The sequence below is a fragment of the Myxocyprinus asiaticus genome, chromosome 26 (assembly GCF_019703515.2).
Source record: "Myxocyprinus asiaticus isolate MX2 ecotype Aquarium Trade chromosome 26, UBuf_Myxa_2, whole genome shotgun sequence".
Lineage (NCBI taxonomy): Eukaryota > Metazoa > Chordata > Actinopteri > Cypriniformes > Catostomidae > Myxocyprinus > Myxocyprinus asiaticus.
The window spans coordinates 19,562,794-19,581,154 of record NC_059369.1 but is presented as its reverse complement, the minus strand read 5'-3'; the positions used below and the strand labels follow the sequence as shown (position 1 = coordinate 19,581,154).

Here is an 18,361-nt window from a genome sequence, read left to right as displayed (position 1 = left end):
CCACTGACCTTAGGGAACAAGACCCTAACTCCCTCACAATACCTGCTGCTGAGCCACAGAGGAGAGAGACCGCCTTTTGCATGCAATATTCTATTAAAAACATAAGGTTATTTGACTAACTGGGATTCTATTGTTGGCTGTAACATTGTGAGCATTAACAGTAGTTGTTAAACTGGAAGAGGGCGATGCTCTGAAACACCGTGCTGGTTCGGCTCTCTCACCGGATCGCAACCGGAAACAACTAGAGGACCCACAAACCCCGTGAGTGACTTAATAATATAGAGTTATAGCTGTCAGTTAGAACTTTTTTTTTTTCTGAAAGGACACGTTTGCAGTTCATCCGCATCGTTAAACTTTGTATGAAGGCAATAGCCTACTTGATATTGTAGCACGCGCTAGTTTAGTCTAATTAAAACAAAGAACAAAGTTGACGTCATTCACAGCGTGCTTCATACAACAACATATGTTTATTGTTTATTCGTCATTAAAACGATGGTTTTCTGATCCTTAACGTAAACCTACCCTAATGTCTACTAGAACAGGTGCGGTTTTCTCCACGCTGCATTATCACAGTGTAAAAATGTTGTGATACACATTGTTGCAGTTAGGGGCAGTTCAGACCGAACGCGTGGTTGCGTTAGAAAAAGCAAGACGCAGCGCAACGAATAGAGCAGGACGACGTCTCGAGACGCGGTTTAAAAGTTGTTTTTTTTTTTTCTTGACACGCCATCTAAAACGCGCTGGGGGGGGGAAATACATTTTATATATATATATATACATATATATATATATATATATATATATATATATATGCCTATGTCTTATGTCTTTAACATTTATATATTTTGCTATATGTTTTGCATGTTTACGTAGGGAAACAAGTAAAATAGCGTAGACGGATGCAAAAACACTTTCGGTGTGAACGGCCCTTAAGATTGTCTTACATACATCACGTGCTAATCGTGATGGTGACTAAAAACAGTTATCATCAGGAATAGCCTACATCTGGAAACTAGCCTGATGCTGATGTATAGATTACAGATAAGTCTTTTGTGTTCAGCAAGATGTGGTAAGAATAATCCTGAACCTTTTGCTTGAAAATTGCATAAGATATATACTGTAGAGGCTTTCAGTGTCTGAGTGCTTAACTTCATATGTAACTCTGAGTGCTGATTAAGGGTTTAAAATAGGCATAAACTGGCAGTTCTACAAGAATGAAGACAAACATTCTGGGTGGCTTTTCTAATCCCCTTTTGCTTTTTCAGAAACTCTCTGAAGTCCCAGAGACATGGATTCTGGGGTTGGACATACATTCCGGTAGGAATGTCTCGAATCAAACCAGCATCTGATTCTTAATCACTCTACTATTATTGGATAAAATGCCGGATTGCTCAAGATGACTGAGCTGAATTATGCCTTCATAAGAGAAAACAGGAAAGAAATGGATGAAGCTTTGGACTGGAGTTATATAGAATGGCATGAGAAGGAAACAGTCAAAGGAACAGATGCACAAACTCAAACCAAATGTGAACAAACCGAAGACAAAGAGACACAAATGAGTAATCCTTTCATAATGCAAACAGATTTAGGGAGGACTCCCTCCAGACTGAGGTACGGTTCCCTCAAGGAGGGTGACGGCATGTCCGCACACTTATTTCAGTTTGATAGACAAGCCCTGTCTCGCATCTCCACGTCCCCTATGCTAAGGAGGATGAGGAGCACTAGAATCTCCTCCCGAGAGCTAGGCAGATTTGATGGCCCTTTAGGAGAGGAGACACTTCCTCCGAGGAGCCCCCTGTCTCCGTTATTCCTGCAGAAGTCTCCTCTGGCGTTCCAGTCTGATGGAGAGGGCGGGAACTTCAAATCTTCAGTGATTCACGGGAAAAGTAGATGGCAAAGATCAAAGACTCTTGACAATGGGCTCACTGGCAACAGTCATGAGTCTCTTGATTCAAAAGAGGTTGTTTCTGATGACAACGAAAGCACCACTGATGACAGTGATCAGGTATACAGTACAATCAGTTCTTGATGTCTTCTAAAAACATTCAACAAGTCAGACACATTTCAGATTTTTGCAGGTTGTGGGATCGATTCCCAGGCAGTATAGAAACTGATCAAACATATACCTTAAATGTACTTTTGGATAAAAGTGTCTGCCAGATGCATATTTGTAAAAATCATTATGAACAATAATTATGATAGATTTAATCCTAAATGTAATGAGTAGATAACAATCAGTTTTCACACATTCACATGGGCTCCAAATCAAGTGGCCAGGGTCTTTCTGTTCTTGCCAATGGAATCCTCTTGCCTCATTCTCCTCTGGCCTCCTGAGGTTGCAGTTCACAATAAGAACTTTGACAGCAAATGAATCAGTAGTTACATGCACTGACAGCTTCGAGCAAGGCCACGTCCCAATCCCCTTGGGAGGGCAGCTCCTCCGATGAGACCCCATTCACAGGAAGGTCAGTGAATGATCAAAAGAATAAAAGGGAAACTCCATTCACTCCATCCACACGTCCATCCAAGCGTCTCCACAATAGTGTCAGAACATTCCTGTAGATACGAGAACTTTAGTGGTCTTTAACTCACACAATAACTTCTCTGAAATTGATATTGTATAGCTGATCACATAGAAAGATAACCAAAGTAGAATTGGAGTACTTGGGCAGAGCAGCATTTTCTCAGTACTTTTCTTACACTGTGTTGTATCTGCTTTTGATTACAGGGGGACGAGCCCTATCATAAAAGGTAGGTGAGCTATCTCTATATCTTGTGTTTTGCATAAACCATCCCAACCTGTGTCATATTTGCATGTGAGCAAGCAATCTGCCCTCATCTTAGCCAACTGTTAAAACACTTTGTTTTGTGCCAAACAAGCATTTCCTCGTTCACTAAAACCGTCATTCCAGTGCTTCTCTAATTTGGAGAGTTGTTACATTAATCTAGGAGTTGGTTTGTGTGGAAACACACAGTTTGTGAGGATGAGGCCAAAGCAGGACACATTTTACGTGGAGCGCCGGTATGCTGGAGCAGGGGGAGCAGAAATAGAGTGAAGTTCATTGTTCATTGTATTGCCGCTTTGTTAGCTGCACATGAACTCTTAAAGGAGAGTTATTAGAGTCCCATGGTTCGGCCCTGTAAGGCCCAGACAAACTCTCATTAGTGCCGCTTTCCCCCTGTCGGGCCCACTCTGCTTGCCCGCTGGACCACGGGCTTCTTTTCAACGGTGGATAATTAGGCAGCTATTGTGGCCTTAATTACAGTATGGCACCGTCTGATTGCAGTGCTCATCCCTGGACAGCGATTGGATGAGACAGTTATGTTAAGGGGGCATCATTATTTCGTAGAGGTGCAAGGACAAAGCTCCCTTCTTTGTGGCCGTGCCGGGACTGGGAAGTCGGCATAGAGGGCCGCTTCATTTTAGCCAGCTTCATTGCAGCAGGATTGCATTGTGGATGTTCCTTTAGATAAACGGCGATTAGCAGTGACCTGTTTTTTTAAAAAGGAGATGCACTGAGTGACTTTCTACTGGTGAGCACAATACACTGGCATCTGTGTTTGTACATGCAAAACAAAGGATTGATGGGCTTTTTTTGAGCCTCTTTCTCCAAAAATGCCCAAAATGATACAGACGAGAAAGTACAAAGGCTAATGAGGAAGTATTTGAGTGGTCTGTGTGCCAGGTACCGTGGGAAGGGGTGTTACCTTTATAATGCGCAAGAATTCATATCTCATAGCAACTGTATATGTTACTCAAGTGTTTATTGGTATATGGTCCCATATTCACTGCGATGAGCACGAAAAGGCTGATAATAGTATCTGCTAATGTTGTTTTTGTATTAAGCTCTTCAGCCAAGGTTACAATGGAAGTTTAAATGCTGTAATTTTTTAATGTAGAAGGTTAGTAAAAACACAGGATTCATTGAATGAAGATGAAAGGTGGGATTAGCTCCCACTTTAAGGCCTTTTTGCTGCCTCATACCTGCATCTGAAATTAAACAGTCCCTGTACTGTTTATTAACACACATCAAATAGTGGGACACATCACTGAGTCGTTTTACAGATGGATAGGCACATAGCTGGTAGTGACTCAACAAAAACCAGCCCGTCCAGTTGTGTCTGAAAACAGTCATACCACTGCGTAAAAGCCCTTAGGATTTTTTTTGTCAAAATATAACAGGGGAACTGAAGCAGTACAGAACGGAACACAAAATAAGGAACTATAACAGCAAAAGAGCAGAAAAATTGCCTTTTTTTTATTAGAAACTTTATGCCATCTGCCATATACTGTACTGTAAGTCAACTCATGCATAGATTATTTCCACTAGGTATTTACAGGACATGACAAGCTGGTTTTACACCACCAACAAAAGCACAAGAGCAACCAATTCAAACATTTGACTTTGACTTTGATTAGCAATATCTACACTCCTACCACCACAGGACAAATATTAGGGTGCGTATTTTCCACCCCTGCTGCTTTATTCCAGTTGATTTCTTTTGCTGAACTGGGAGAGCAATCTGCACTAACAATGCCAAGATCATGGGTTTGATTCCTAGGGAATACATATTGTATACTGATACAAACAAATAAAAATGTAACTTGATTGCACTTTGAATAAAAGTGTCTGAAAAATGCATTAAATGTAAATTAGAGCACTGTAATATTTTGAATCTTTCAATATATCCCTCTGCTCAGCTGTCCGGTGGGCACAGGCCTGTATTTACACTCTGCAATGGTGTGTTGTTAGGATACAGTGCATGTCCATCTGTATAGTGGTATGATTCTGTTCATCAGCTTTGCTTATGCAGTTCGCCACTACTACCATAGTATGTTAGAAATATGAACATGGAATTCTTTAATTTCCTGCTAAACCATATCTGCTTTGAAATTTGAAGTTTTGAATGGCTTGGGTCTGCGTAAAGAGACTAGTACAGCACATTGTTCAGGATTTATCAGGTTCTTTTTTTTTTTTTACAATTCACATGCATATCCACCCTCTATGAACATGACCAGCTTGTGGTGAAACCAAAGAATGCATCATTATACAACTATACACATAACAAACACTGAATTTGACACTGTGTGGTTAAATCACAGCCTTTCACTGAGCATGCAGCAAGTTCATCGTTCATACTTTGATAGGCTAGCTGCCTCAGGCTCAATGTTCTATGAACTCACCTGCTCTCTACTAGTCTGCTTTCGGTCATATTTGTTTTTTCTCAGGCTCCAGGAAAGGAGGCGGAGCTCTGTGGTTGTGAGTCTTCCTGGATTGGATGTTTCCCCTGGAGATTTATTTGTGTCCAATGGTGCTGCTGATATTTTAAATAAATCAGCCTATTCAGGTTAGTCATGTCTCAGTCAATGTCATGACTTGTTGGGGTTTAATATGAATTGATCGGAAACAAGGCGCTTAGGGCTTAAAGCAAATAGAGCACAATTTAGTGTCCCATAACGATTTTTCAAAGCGTTAGAGGCACAAATGCAGTTTTTTTTTTTTTTTTTTTGCTATTACTATTAAATATGTTAGTTAAACTATTATCTAACATTAAATTTACCAAGCGTGAAAAGCAGCTAGTACTAAACACATCAGATGTCTGACCTACATCAGAGGTCTTGAACATATACGATATTTAAAATCATACAGCAATGTCATAATTCTGACATTATCTGTTGAATTGATATTCAACAGATGTATTTATTTATATTCAAATATGAACTAATTTGATTTACCAAAAACATCACATTTAGCTTTCAACAACAATTTTTGTGTGCAACCTTGTTTTTTCCCTTTTACACAAAATGTAACATTCCTTAAAAATGTGACACCCAAGAAATAACATAATTTGAACCCTTTTATACAATGTGGTGGTAAATAATCTGATTCCATTTTCTCAGTTTTTGCAACAAAACAAATTTTAAAAAAAAAATTGTGTTGACTGCATTCTTCAAGCTCAATCATTCAACCCTGTTACCCAAGTTATTGTAAGAAAAAATGATCAAACAAATGTTTTTCTTCAATTTATGGGAAATGTAAATTAATCAATAACTACTAGCCAATATTTGGTCCCAAACAAGTTAGCTTGCCCCCTACTGAGTGATACCTTAATATTGGCAAGAAATTGTATTTAGACACATACCGCAATTTTTGGTTTGCAGCCATGCAGACTTCACATAGAAGGAATAGAAAATAAAAGCACTCATTTATATTTAGTATTATATCTCCTGAGGTTAGCGATCACCATGTTATGAAGGTTAAATACTGTATCTCTTTTCGCTCATTTTTTGTTGATTTTATTTTTTAAGAGTTTCAGGACCTAATTTTTAAAAGTTTAAAAAACATTTTCTTGCATAATTGAATTTTTACAGACACCAAGAAATCAAAGTGGCCCTTCTCAAGAAGTAACACAGTAAGTGAAGTGTAAATGTTCACATATTTGAATGTTCCAATACCATCATGAAGAGTTTTCTCTCATGACATTTTGATTGGGTGCCAATGTCGTGGTTGTTGCCATTGGCAGATACTTTATTCTGTCATTCTTCTGATACTTTGTGTCATTCAGCCCATGACCAGTGCACAATGTTCACTGACCCACTTTGAGATAAATCACATTTGCATGAATGAAAATCACCAAATAAACAACACCAAAATAAGCAAGTCCAACAGAGCTAGAAAATGTAGTGCTATCCAATCTGCTCCAGGGTTCATGATCAAATACAAAAGACACTGTATGATGATGAATAAATGTGAGTGGTGTTTTCCATCAGGCAAAAGGGAAAGCAGACATTGACAAGTGTCTAGCTGGCATTCAGATCCAGGAATGGAGGGACACAGACTTTCAAACATACAAGGTATGAATTCAAAACTGATGCCCTGCTGAGATCAGCTTCAGAGCAGATTTTCATGAATGGGCCCTTAAAGTTCACCTCTCTCAGCTTTAAATGCAGAGACAACTGTAAGGAAGCCATTTGTAGGTTGATTTTAAAGTGTGACCACTGTGGCGCAATCAAAACAGGATGCTTGTTGGAGCATCCTGACACAGCAATTACAAACTTCACAGCAACTAAACTGCAACTCAACAACTCAAGCTTCACCTCATCCTCTTCTCTCCCCTGTTCTCAGGATATGTCTCTGGAGGAGTTTTTGAGCGGTCGCTCTGAGCTGGGAGCAGCAGAGAATCCTAAAGCTTACCGAAAACAAGAGGCCATTTGGGAACTTTTCACTAGTGAATGTGTCTACTTCCTTGATCAGCTCATGGTTTTAAAAGAGGTGTGAAAACAATGCCTTCGTTTATTATGGGTTATTACAGAATAATGGCATGTCCTGTCCACTGGTGTAAAGAGGAACTGGAGAAAGACAAAAAGGGACAACATGAAAAATATTGCTTTAGCTGAATTGCGTGCTGCCATGGTTACAGAAGTAGAAATTTAGCACTTGTGTTCTGCCATCAACAGGCAAGTTTAAAGGTGTTCGCCTAAATGTGTTAGCTTTTGTTTTGCATGCAGGTATTTTTGACCACACTGTCAGATCTGCAGATGAGAGAGTGTCTACAGGACATTGACTCTTGGAGACTCTTTGCAAATCTCAATGAACTCTGTCTGGTAAGATCAATGAGCTTTGTGGTACATTTTAACTGCAAATTTACCAACGGCATGTTTAAACTGTGTTGAAAGTAGTTAGAATTGATAGTGCTTGTATTTTTTAAAAAGTAAAAATATGAAATAAATCTTTATCTGTTGCTTTATCTGAGGAATCCATCAGAATACATTTTCTAATCCTTACTTTATTGCAGGTTAGCTTTGGCATCCTTACTAGTCTCTTGCGTGTCATTAAGGAACTGTGGACCAATCCGGACAGCGATAGTACTCAGATTCTTCTTGAACTCCTTATAAAGGTAAAAACCTAACTGGATGATTATACACTAGCTATTTTCCTTGTTACACCATACCATTATCCTCTACTCGTAGAATGCAATTCTAGAGTTAAAAACATAAATTGGCCACAAAAGATCAACATTATTTGATCTTTATGTTACATGTGAATTTTATAGTTTTTTTTGTAAAGGTAGAAATGGATTATATTATGTTTATTTCTCTTATTTACACTTTGAAACCATTCAATGCAATTTGTATTGATGATGAAACAGAATCATACCAAGATGATGAACAGAATCATACCACGATACATTTAAAAATGTCTGCTTAGACCAACACATAATCCCACATTTTTGTGCTTGTACAATTTATTATATGAGTCATTTAGCAAATGATTGTTCTAGAACACAAAAACTGAACAGCACTGAACGTTTGTTCCTTATTTGCTGTGGAATCTGAAAGATAACAGAAGATTTTCTCTATTGTCCTCTTCTGATCCATCTCCCATATTGACTTTGCAGGCGTTTGGTGAAAGCATTTGCCATTGTCTACAGAAGTACTGCCTAAATTACAGCACAGCCATCCTTTATCTGGACAGCCTGAAATTCAGAGAGGACTTTGGCTCCTTCGTGAAGGTAACCGCGGCTAGTGTGATTTGACATGGTAAATCAGGGTTTGGTCTGAACGCTCTGACTAGATGTAGGGAACAGGGTAAGGTTCAAGCCACTGCTGGATGGTTGTCAGGGACCGTTGCTCCTCGCGTTGGAACACGATGACCAGATATGTGGAGAATGAGAGTGTTGACACAGCTACTCACCCCCGCTTGCATCATCTGTTGTATAAAGCTGTCTCCACATCAGTTTTGGTCTGTCACTTGACTCTTATTTCAGGCCTTCTTCAGACCTTTTTTCTGCTCATACTTTTCCACAAAGAGGATCTCGTTTGTCAGTTGACTCTTTTATTCAGGGGAAAAAGTATAATCTCTTTAAAAAAAAAACACATGGCACTATAGCTCTGCTCCACAACCTCCTGCTAAATAAAGACCAGATTAACCAGCATGCAGTTCTCTAGGCTGGTTAATGCTAGTTTAGCACTGGTCTTGCTGGTGGACTAGCATATTCATGTTGTTCTCCAACAAAACTTAGCTAGTGAAGCTTGTCGACCAGTACAGGTTTTCTGCTAAGGAACCAAGGAAGTCTTGCCGGTTAAGCTAGTCAAATGTCCTGCACACCAGCGTCCCTTGTTGTGGACCAGCATTCAAAACAAAACATATGCTGACTCCAGCCAGGTCTCCTAAGCAACCAAATTGGCCCGGTTGCTAGGGAGGGTAGAATCACATGGGGTAAACTCCTCGTGGTCGCTATAATGTGGTTTGTTCTCGGTGGGGCGCGTGGTGAGTTGAGCGCGGATGCTGCGGTGGATGGCGTGAAGCCTCCACACGTGCTATGTCTCCGTGGCAACGCGCTCAACAAGCCACGTGATAAGATGCGCAGGTTGACGGTCTCAGATGCGGAGGCAACTGGGATTCGTCCTCCGCCACCCGGACTGAGGCGAATCACTACGCGACCACGAGGACTTAAAAGCACATTGGGAATTGGTATAGCTACAGGTATGTCAGTTTTTTCAGCAGTGCTAGTGAGATGCCTCACTGTCTATTGTCTAAATAGACAGCCGCCTTCTAAACAATAAGTGGCCGTTTTGGGATGCTCCGCAGTGCATAGGCAACAACTCCACACACCACACAAATAGAGCTCCACAAAGAAGACTCGACTTTCATTTTTGGGTGAACTATCCCTTTAAAATGCTGCCTTCATTGGCCACTCAAGAGGTTTTGGAACAAAGCATACATCTTTATCTCTCCCCCTCTCTTCCTCCTCGCTGTTTCTCCCGGTCAGTGGTGTGAACGTAACGAGCAGTGCCGCAGGCTGCAGCTAAAAGATCTGCTGGTGGCTCCTCTACAGAGGTTCACACGGTACCCTCTGCTGTTGAAGAACATAGGGAAGAGAGGCTGCTCAGAGGAAGAAGAGGGCACACTACAGAGGATCGTGGACATCATCGACAGAGCCATCTGTAAGTTTTATCCTCCCACCATATATACAGTAGAATAGAAAAGAATAGACTGTAAAAAATGGTAAGCTGCGATTGTCACCTGTAAGTGTAACTTATGGTTTAATCAGTCACGTTAAATAATATGTTTGCCACACAACTTTGAAAAAACATTTAAATTATCACTTTATTCTCCATGTCTTCCAGGTTCCAAATTACCTGGTCTCAGTTATAAACAAAACATTTATTATTAATTCACATTAACATTCTTTACTTACATTAGCGGGATTATAAATTGCCTTAAATTGGGAAGATTTTTTTTCCTTGTTCTTAACTCACATTAACTGAATTCTGAAGGATGAATCTTGTCCCATATTATCAGAAGCAGCCTTCAATTTAGCTTTAACAAACTCATACAGTGCTGTGTCGAGCTTTAAGGCTAGTAATCAAATGAGTTATGTTAAATATTTTTGACTAACGATAGTTCCACCTTGAGAAATTCTAACAGTGCATAGCTCACAAATAGCTGCTGTCATTGTCACCCAATTCTCCAATTTCTCCAACCTTTTTTGATTGACAGGAAATAATCAGCCCTGATCATGGACTGTCTTTAAATAATCAGTCAATATCTAATAGTGCAGATAATTGCTTTTATTGGCCGATGCGGTGTTTGGTCACTACATCTGTGCTTCTCTGTTTTTATTTTCAAATCAAACCAAGTCCAGTATGACTGATACATAGGGATAATGTACAGTGAAGTAGCTAGTCATTATTGTAAATAATTGTGTCACCCTTAAGGGGTTTATTTTGTGATTATAAGCCAGCTGACTGAACTTTATCCCACTTATTACAGGACTACTTACAAAATAAACATGAAATATTGATTTGTTATGAGTCATGAGGCTAACACGAGCTGACCTAACCTGGGAGATTCATTGTTTTATTGTAAATATTGTGCTTGTTTTTTGTGCAGAAAATTCGGACTTTCTGCCTTTAATGTTTTTCAATACACATATGTGTATTGTGACCTTGAGTGAAATGCTCATGTCAAACGAGGAATTAAAGTGGTGACAGGTGACTTTTCCAGTTTTCTGATGGCCATCATGGGGAAGCTGTTTGTGAGGCGTGTAGTGGCAGCCACTTTGAGTAAAGATATGCAGAGTGACAATGAAAGTGTGAAAAGACAGAGTGCTGTTTTGACATGAGATGTCACCCAAAACAGCTGAATGTACGCTATGTTTTAGTAAACCATGAAAACGTGACACTGCCTTTGTATCTGCATACAATATCAGAGCTGTCATGCGAAAGACCGGTTATCTTTCTGGAGCATTGCACACCTTGTCATAAATCCCTTTTGTTTTTAATAATTACTCTATTTTGATAAGGAAGTGAGATTAACATGTACTGCATAATACAGCGTTTGTGCTGTTTCATCTTATACTGTTTGAGTTGAGGTTAGCGGGTGCTTCTGCAGTGACACTTTTCAATTAACACTGGTCACTACTTTTTAAAATACAGTTTTTTAGACTAGTCCCTGCAAAATGTTATTATCATCACATAATGTCAATGGTTTTTTAATAAAAGTCGAATCGCAAACAACACTTTTACATTAAATCAAGTAAGACCCAAGTTACTAAGACAAGCCTATTTGAATCAAAATGTCACCATTCACTTGCATTGTATGGAAAAAAAGATGCTATGAAAGTGAGGCTGTCATTCTGCCTAACATCTCCTTTTGTGTCCTACGGAAGAAAGTCATAGGGGTAAGAAACAACATAAGGGTGAGTAAATAATGACTGAATTTTCATTTTTGGGTGAAATATCCCTCTAACTAAGGCATTTGACTAGTCTATGCCAGCCTGTCTTGACGTTTCAACCTGCTTGATTTACTGCTAGACCGGTGTTATGCAAAGAATGGGCATTATCATCCATGCAAAAGCAGTTTTCTCAATTCAAAAATTCCAGGATGGCAGAAACTCCTTTCAACACACTTTATGGGAGCCCAGTTCCCACAACCGATAATGAAGGTGTATACAGCACTACAATGCTTTCTTGTGACTTTCGTGCAATTACAATGAGTAAGAAGTGTATGAAGTCGCCAGATGGGTGTGGGCTTCAAACAACCGTCTCTTGCTTATGTGTCATTGTTGATAAAAGCTTTTATGTGGAATCAATTGTCTCCAGCTGAACATCCAAAAAACAGGATCTGTGGTTGTTGGTACAAAAGTAGCAGTGTTTGATTGGGAGGTGTGGATGAACCCTCTAACCCTTTGTAGCCAATCTTCTTTGTGTAGGTTGATGAAACAATAAGATTCCTACCCAACTCTCTCTCCCTCTTTCTCTTTGTCTCTCTACAGATGATCTTGAAGGGAAAGTTAAGTGGTTGGACAACTATCAGAAGGTGAAGCAGCTGAAGGAAACTCTGGTGTGGCTTCCTGTGTGGGAGCGAGACAAGAAAGCACATGTACCTGAGGTCTGACAAAATCTAAAATCTTCAGACATGCTCCAAAAATAAAAAGTCTGTCATTATTTACTCACCCTCATGTTGTTCCAAACTCATATGACTTTCTTCCGTGGAACACAATAGGAGACATTTTGAATAAAGAACTGGTCGCTCTTTTCCATGCAATTACAATAAATGGGGACTGAAGCTTTAAAGGAATAGTTCACGCAAAAATGAAAATTCTCTGCACATTTACTCTCCCTCATGCCATCCAAGATGTGTATGACTTTCTTCTGTGGAACAAAAACAAAGAATTTTAGAAGAATTTCTCAGCTCTATAGGTTAAAACAATGCAAGTGGATGTTGACCAAAACTTTGAAGCTCCAAAAAGCATATAAATACAGCATTAAAAACAATCCATAAGACTCCAGTGGCTAAATCCATATCTCTGAAGCGATGTAGTCGATTTTGGGGGAAAGACACAATCATGATTTCAAGCTCGATTACATTTCCTAGTGCTTGACGCATACGTAAAGTGCTAGATGGAGCTAGGAACTGTAATCTAGCTTGCAATTATGATCACCAAGGAGACTGCTAATGTCAAGATTTAAAGTGAAGAAGTTATATTTTGGTTTGTTCTGAAGAAAAAAACAACAACCTTTGGATCGCTTAAGAAGACATGAATTAAACTACTGGAGTCTTATGGATTACTTTTATGCTGCCTTTATGTGCTTTTTGGAGCTTCAAATTTCTGGCCAATATTCACTTGCATTGTGTGGACCTACAGAGTTGAAATATTATTTTAAAAATCTTAATTTGTGTGCTGCAGAAGAAATTGTTTTTGGGTGAACTCTCTCTTTAAAGCTTTAAGAAGGACACAAAAGCACCATAAAAGTATCATGAAAGTGGTCCATGCTACCCGTGCGCTATATACCAAGTCTTCTATAGCTATATGATATACAGTAGCTTTGTGTGAGAAACAGGCCAAAATGTATGGTGCTTTGGCGTCCCATTTGAAGCTTAAAAGCTCCAGTTCCCATTCATTTTAAGTGGATGGAAAAGAGCAACTGCTACATTTTTCAAAATGTCTTATTTTGTGTTCCTTAGAAGAAAGAAAGTCAAACAGGTAATGAAGTAAATGATGACAGAATTGTCATTTATGGGTAAACTAATCTTTTAATAATGTGAAGCACCAAATGGTATTGCAAAAATCGTAACAGGTTTTCAAACACTCCACCCATTTTCCATTTGTCAGACCAACATAGTCCCGCCCCAAGCTCACATCATTGGTTGAGTCAATATTGCTATGTTGGGCTGATTGGGAAACTCAAACAAACAGAGCAATGTTTTGATAGCGATCAGAGCCACAATGTTTACACTTTTTGGGAAAATCAACCTGCAAATGGCTTACTTATACCTTAGTTGTCTCTGCATATTAAGTTGAGGTATTTGAACTGAAAAAAAGTACACACTTCACCTTTAAAGCGTCCTTTGATCTGTATTTATTAAGATTTTAAGGGTGTGTTTTTGATAATTGCTCTTTTATAGAATCTGAAACACTTATTAAAAGCCGTAACAATGGAGAACCTGGTGTCTCAACGTAGTCTTCTGTACGACGGCAAGCTCGTTCTCATAGGTCAGTTGAAAATAAAGTTGTTCTAATCATTGGTCCAATCATACTTCTGGTATTGGATGTGTAGCATTTCCTTACGTTATTTCTTCCTTTGTAACAGAAAACGCAAAGCTGCAAGATGTCTACCTGTTTCTCTTTGACGAATTCCTTCTGATCACGAAGATCAAGCGAAGCAAAAAGGTGCTGTTGTGTATCACCTGAAATATATAAAGATTCCTGGAAAATATGACTGCTGTTTGGTGTTATTACTGCCCTAGCCAGTGCCACTGTCTGTATTGACAGAAATCAGAGTGTGGGTGGCTCAAATGAACATGTGATGATGATGTAAAAATGGATTTGTTGATTGTGTCTGGGAGTGATTATTGATTGAAGCCATTATTCCCTTATACAGACTAAGGTTGAATAGAGGCCAGTGCTTTGTGAAATACTACAGTCAGACCAGTGGGATTCAACCAAGGTCATAAACTAAATGGAGAATAAAAGATGAATATTACCTGTTAAATGAGATGCTGTTACATTCACCATGATGCAAAAAATATCTTAAAGGAATAGTTCACCCAAAAATTCTCTCATCATTTACTCACCCGCATGCCATCCCAGATGTGTATGATTTTCTTTCTTCAGCAGAACACAAATGAAGATTTTTAGAAAAATATCTCAGCTCTATAGGTCCATACAATGCAAGTGAATGGGTGCCAACATTTTGAACCTCCAAAATCCACATAAGGGCAACATAAAAGTACTTTAGACAACTCCATTGGTTATTTCAGTGTCTCCTGAAGTAATATGATAGGTGTGGGTGAGAAACAGATCAATATTTAAGTCCTTTTTTACTATAAAATATCCTCCCTGCTCAGTCAATCTCCACTTCAGTTTCACTTTCCCATTCTTCATCTTCTGTTTTTGGTGATTCACAGTCTTAATGCACATCACCCCCTACTGGGCAGGGAGGAGAATTTATTATATAAATGACGATCTATTTTTCACCCACACCTGTCTATCATGTCTGAACACATGGATTTAACCACTGGAGTCGTATGGATTACTTTTATGCTCCTTTATGTGGATTTTGGAGCTTCCAAATTTTGGCACCCATTAACTTGATTGTATGGACCAAAAGAGCTGAGATATTCTTTAAAATTCTTAATTTGTGTTCCGCAGAAGAAAAAATGGTCATACACATCTGGGATGCAAGGAGGGTGAGTAAATCATGAATTTTATTTTTTGGGTGAACTATCTCTTTAAAAGCTAATTTTGCAATGGGAAGTCATTGGAGTGGCCCATGCGTTTTTAGAAATTTAGAAAACAAACCAAGCAGAGAATGCTCTCTCTTTTTTATGTATTTGGGATTGGTAGGGTAGGCTCTCATACATTTATTTTATTTTACGTTATTGCAAAGGAAAAAAAAAATGCTTGAATGTAATTTCTTGCTCCAGCTTTAAAATAACTTTTAAAACAACTGTTCTTTTTGGCAGCTTTTAACAATCCCATAAATTCCTGATGAATAAAATCAATTTATCCAATTTGAGTATTGTTTCACTATGTCATATTACGGAAGTAAAATGGTTTACGAATGTTGTGTCATGTAGTACGTTTATATAATGAATGACTGCATTCATCTTGAGAATGGCCAATCTTTTTAGTATGTCTTTAAATTAATGTTCTGGGTTCAATAGAAGTTGAATAGACAGCATTTGTTGCATAATGTTGATTACTACAAAAGATACATTTGACTCGTACCTTGTTTATTAGAAAATAAGAGTAAAAATTGTGCAAACATAAATTAATTTAAAAAAGCAAAAAGCCTAAAAAATAAAATAAACAAAAAATGTACAATGGAAGTGAATGTGGCCAGTCCATAAATGCTAAAGTACACAAGTTTCAAAAGTGTAGCCACAACAGGTAAACATTATACGTGTTAACATTATTTAGTGTGATAAAATCACTTACTGACTATATCTGTGGAAAGTTATGTCCAATATTACAACTTTGTTGTCATTAACAACTGTTGGGAAATCGATTATTTTGTATAATGGTTACATCTTGTGGCTATACTTTTAAAACAGTGTGTATTTTAATGTTTATGGACTGGCCCCATTCATTAAAATTGTAATTGCCTTACTGTAACCACATTTTTTAAATATTATCATTTTTTTATAAATGAGACGAGTCAAAAGGATTCTTTGTAATAATCAACATTATGCCACAAATGCTGTCAGTTGAGCTGAACTTAAAACCAGGAACATTCCTTTAATTTGCTCCATATCACAGGCAAAGTCTTTTGTTTTTGTATTGTAGAAGTCTAATGCGGTGGAGTCAAACCCTCTCCGTCCAGCCGTTGGCCAAGAGCTTGAAATCTTAATGCAGGAGGGCTGTAGTTTCACAGTTCTGGATCAGCCCATTTCCCTAGATCGCCTGCAGTTAAAGAACATAGACCAGCTCAATGCCACAGGTGTTTATAACACGCACACTCAAGCAATGACGCACGCTTTGGATCATTGTGCAATTGTTTCATCATGCAATTATTATATAATCATTTAGTAACACAGAGACATTTCCACTGAGGATAGACCCAAGTGATCAGCACTGACAGTGATGTGACATTTAATGTAGACTGAAACACCCTCTCTGCACTGACTTATTTTGTCATTGTATCTTTCAGCATCTGGTCTGCCTAATTCTCTCATAATAATGCATCAGAATCGTTACCAGCAATGTATCGGAGTCTTCATTCTGCAAGCCCAGTCTGAATCTATAAAGGTGAATATGGGGTTCTGCTTATTACAATGTTACAATTTCTCCCATTCGTTTACTATGAATTGTTCATATCCTCTTCCCTTTACTGTCTCTGGTAGAAGAACTCAAGAACTAATATGCTACTTTTTTCAATGTCAAATAATACACAGTCTCCAGCTTAACCCTCCTTACTGACCAAGACTGATTGATGTATTGTGTTTGTTTCAGAAAGGGTGGATGTCGGAGATAGAGGACGCCATCAATTCTCTGCTGAAACAGGACTGTCAGCAGCCTCGGGTCAAGAACTCCATGCTTTACCTGGAGTCTTCACAAATCTAACTTATACAAAGACTTTCTGTAGAACTTTCCTCAAAGTGCCATTGGATCACTAAAGTAGAAATCTGGAGCAACGCCTTAAAAAAAAAAAGTCACCTAGTCACCTTGCAGCAACATATTTTACAGTAAAACAATTTACTCATGTTGCACCACCAACAGTGGTGGCCCTGAGCAGTTTAAAGTTCCATAAGAGGAACGATGTGTCAGTTCTCTTTTATTTTTGTAAAATGAAGAATTCTCTATTGTTGAATTTGTCTGTTTTTCACATTAGTGTCTCATGGTGAAAGTGGAATGCTCTGTTAAACATAAGCGCTCGGAAAAGCTTCCCAAATAGTCAGCCATGCGAGGATCCAGATAATAATTCAATGTGTATGTAAATTAGTGGCAATGGAGTTTTTTTTATAAATTAAAAGTTTTTGTTAAAACATTGTACACTACGTTGTGTTTGGAATGATTTCCAATTTTGACATTGACAAAATAAAAGGGTCAAGTTTTTTTCCCTCCCTGATTTGGAATGCCCAATTCTCAATGTTCTTTTAAGTCCGGGTGGTGGAGGATGAATCCCAGCTGCCTCCGCGTCTGAGACAGTCAACCCGCACATCTTATCACGTGGCTTGTCGAGCGCGTTGCCATGGAGACATAGTGCGTGTGGAGGCTTCACGCCATCCACCGCGGCAACCACGCTCAACTCACCATGCGCCCCACGAGAAAAAACCACATTATAGCGACCACGAGGAGGTTACCCCATGTGACTCTAACCTCCCTAGCAACCGGGCCAATTTGGTTGCTTAGGAGACCTGGCAGGAGTCAGTCAGCACACTCTGGATTCGAACTAGCGAACTTCAGGGGTGGTAGCCAGCGTCTTTTACCACTAAGCTACCCCGTCAAGTTGTTTTTAATATATTTTTAACAAATATTTAAAAGTATAACTGAGACACAAAGAAAATAGGAACAATTAGTTTATTATTTACTCTTAAAAATAAGGATGAATACACAAATACTTCTGGAATCCCCCCCCCCCAACAACGTAATCAAGTAGTCCATCTGTTATTTTAGTCAGTTGTAGTTTTGTTTTCGCCTCAAGCGAACAATCCACCCTTAGTCCCCTTCAGTATGATATTTTGGAGATATTTTACATTTTATGAATATGTTTATGCTTACGCATTTAATTATATTTCGATTTTTATCCAATTTTGACACAAATTCTGACACTTCTTTCACATCACAAATTAGAAAACTGATAAAAGAATCCAACTGTATCTGATTGATTTTTTTCACCTGGTTGGAA

At 38.7% G+C, this 18,361-nt stretch overlaps 1 protein-coding gene across 2 annotated transcripts; it reads left to right on the top strand.

Moving 5' to 3' along the window:
- Positions 1–17,588, top strand: plekhg7 (pleckstrin homology domain containing, family G (with RhoGef domain) member 7). 2 transcript variants are annotated; one of them, XM_051657239.1, is made up of 17 exons: positions 1–261; positions 1,266–2,005; positions 2,729–2,751; positions 5,231–5,349; positions 6,374–6,414; positions 6,773–6,856; positions 7,128–7,274; positions 7,511–7,606; positions 7,798–7,899; positions 8,401–8,514; positions 9,775–9,949; positions 12,283–12,398; positions 13,917–14,004; positions 14,102–14,181; positions 16,300–16,453; positions 16,664–16,761; positions 16,966–17,588. In XM_051657239.1, exons 2-17 carry the CDS (start codon positions 1,397–1,399, stop codon positions 17,074–17,076), a joined length of 2,157 nt encoding a protein of 718 aa, XP_051513199.1. In that variant the 5' UTR covers positions 1–261; positions 1,266–1,396; the 3' UTR covers positions 17,077–17,588. The 2 variants fall into 2 exon arrangements, with proteins under 2 accessions (XP_051513199.1, XP_051513200.1); XM_051657240.1 differs by lacking the exon at positions 1–261 and adding an exon at positions 1,014–1,069.
- Positions 17,589–18,361: the final 773 nt, after the last annotated feature.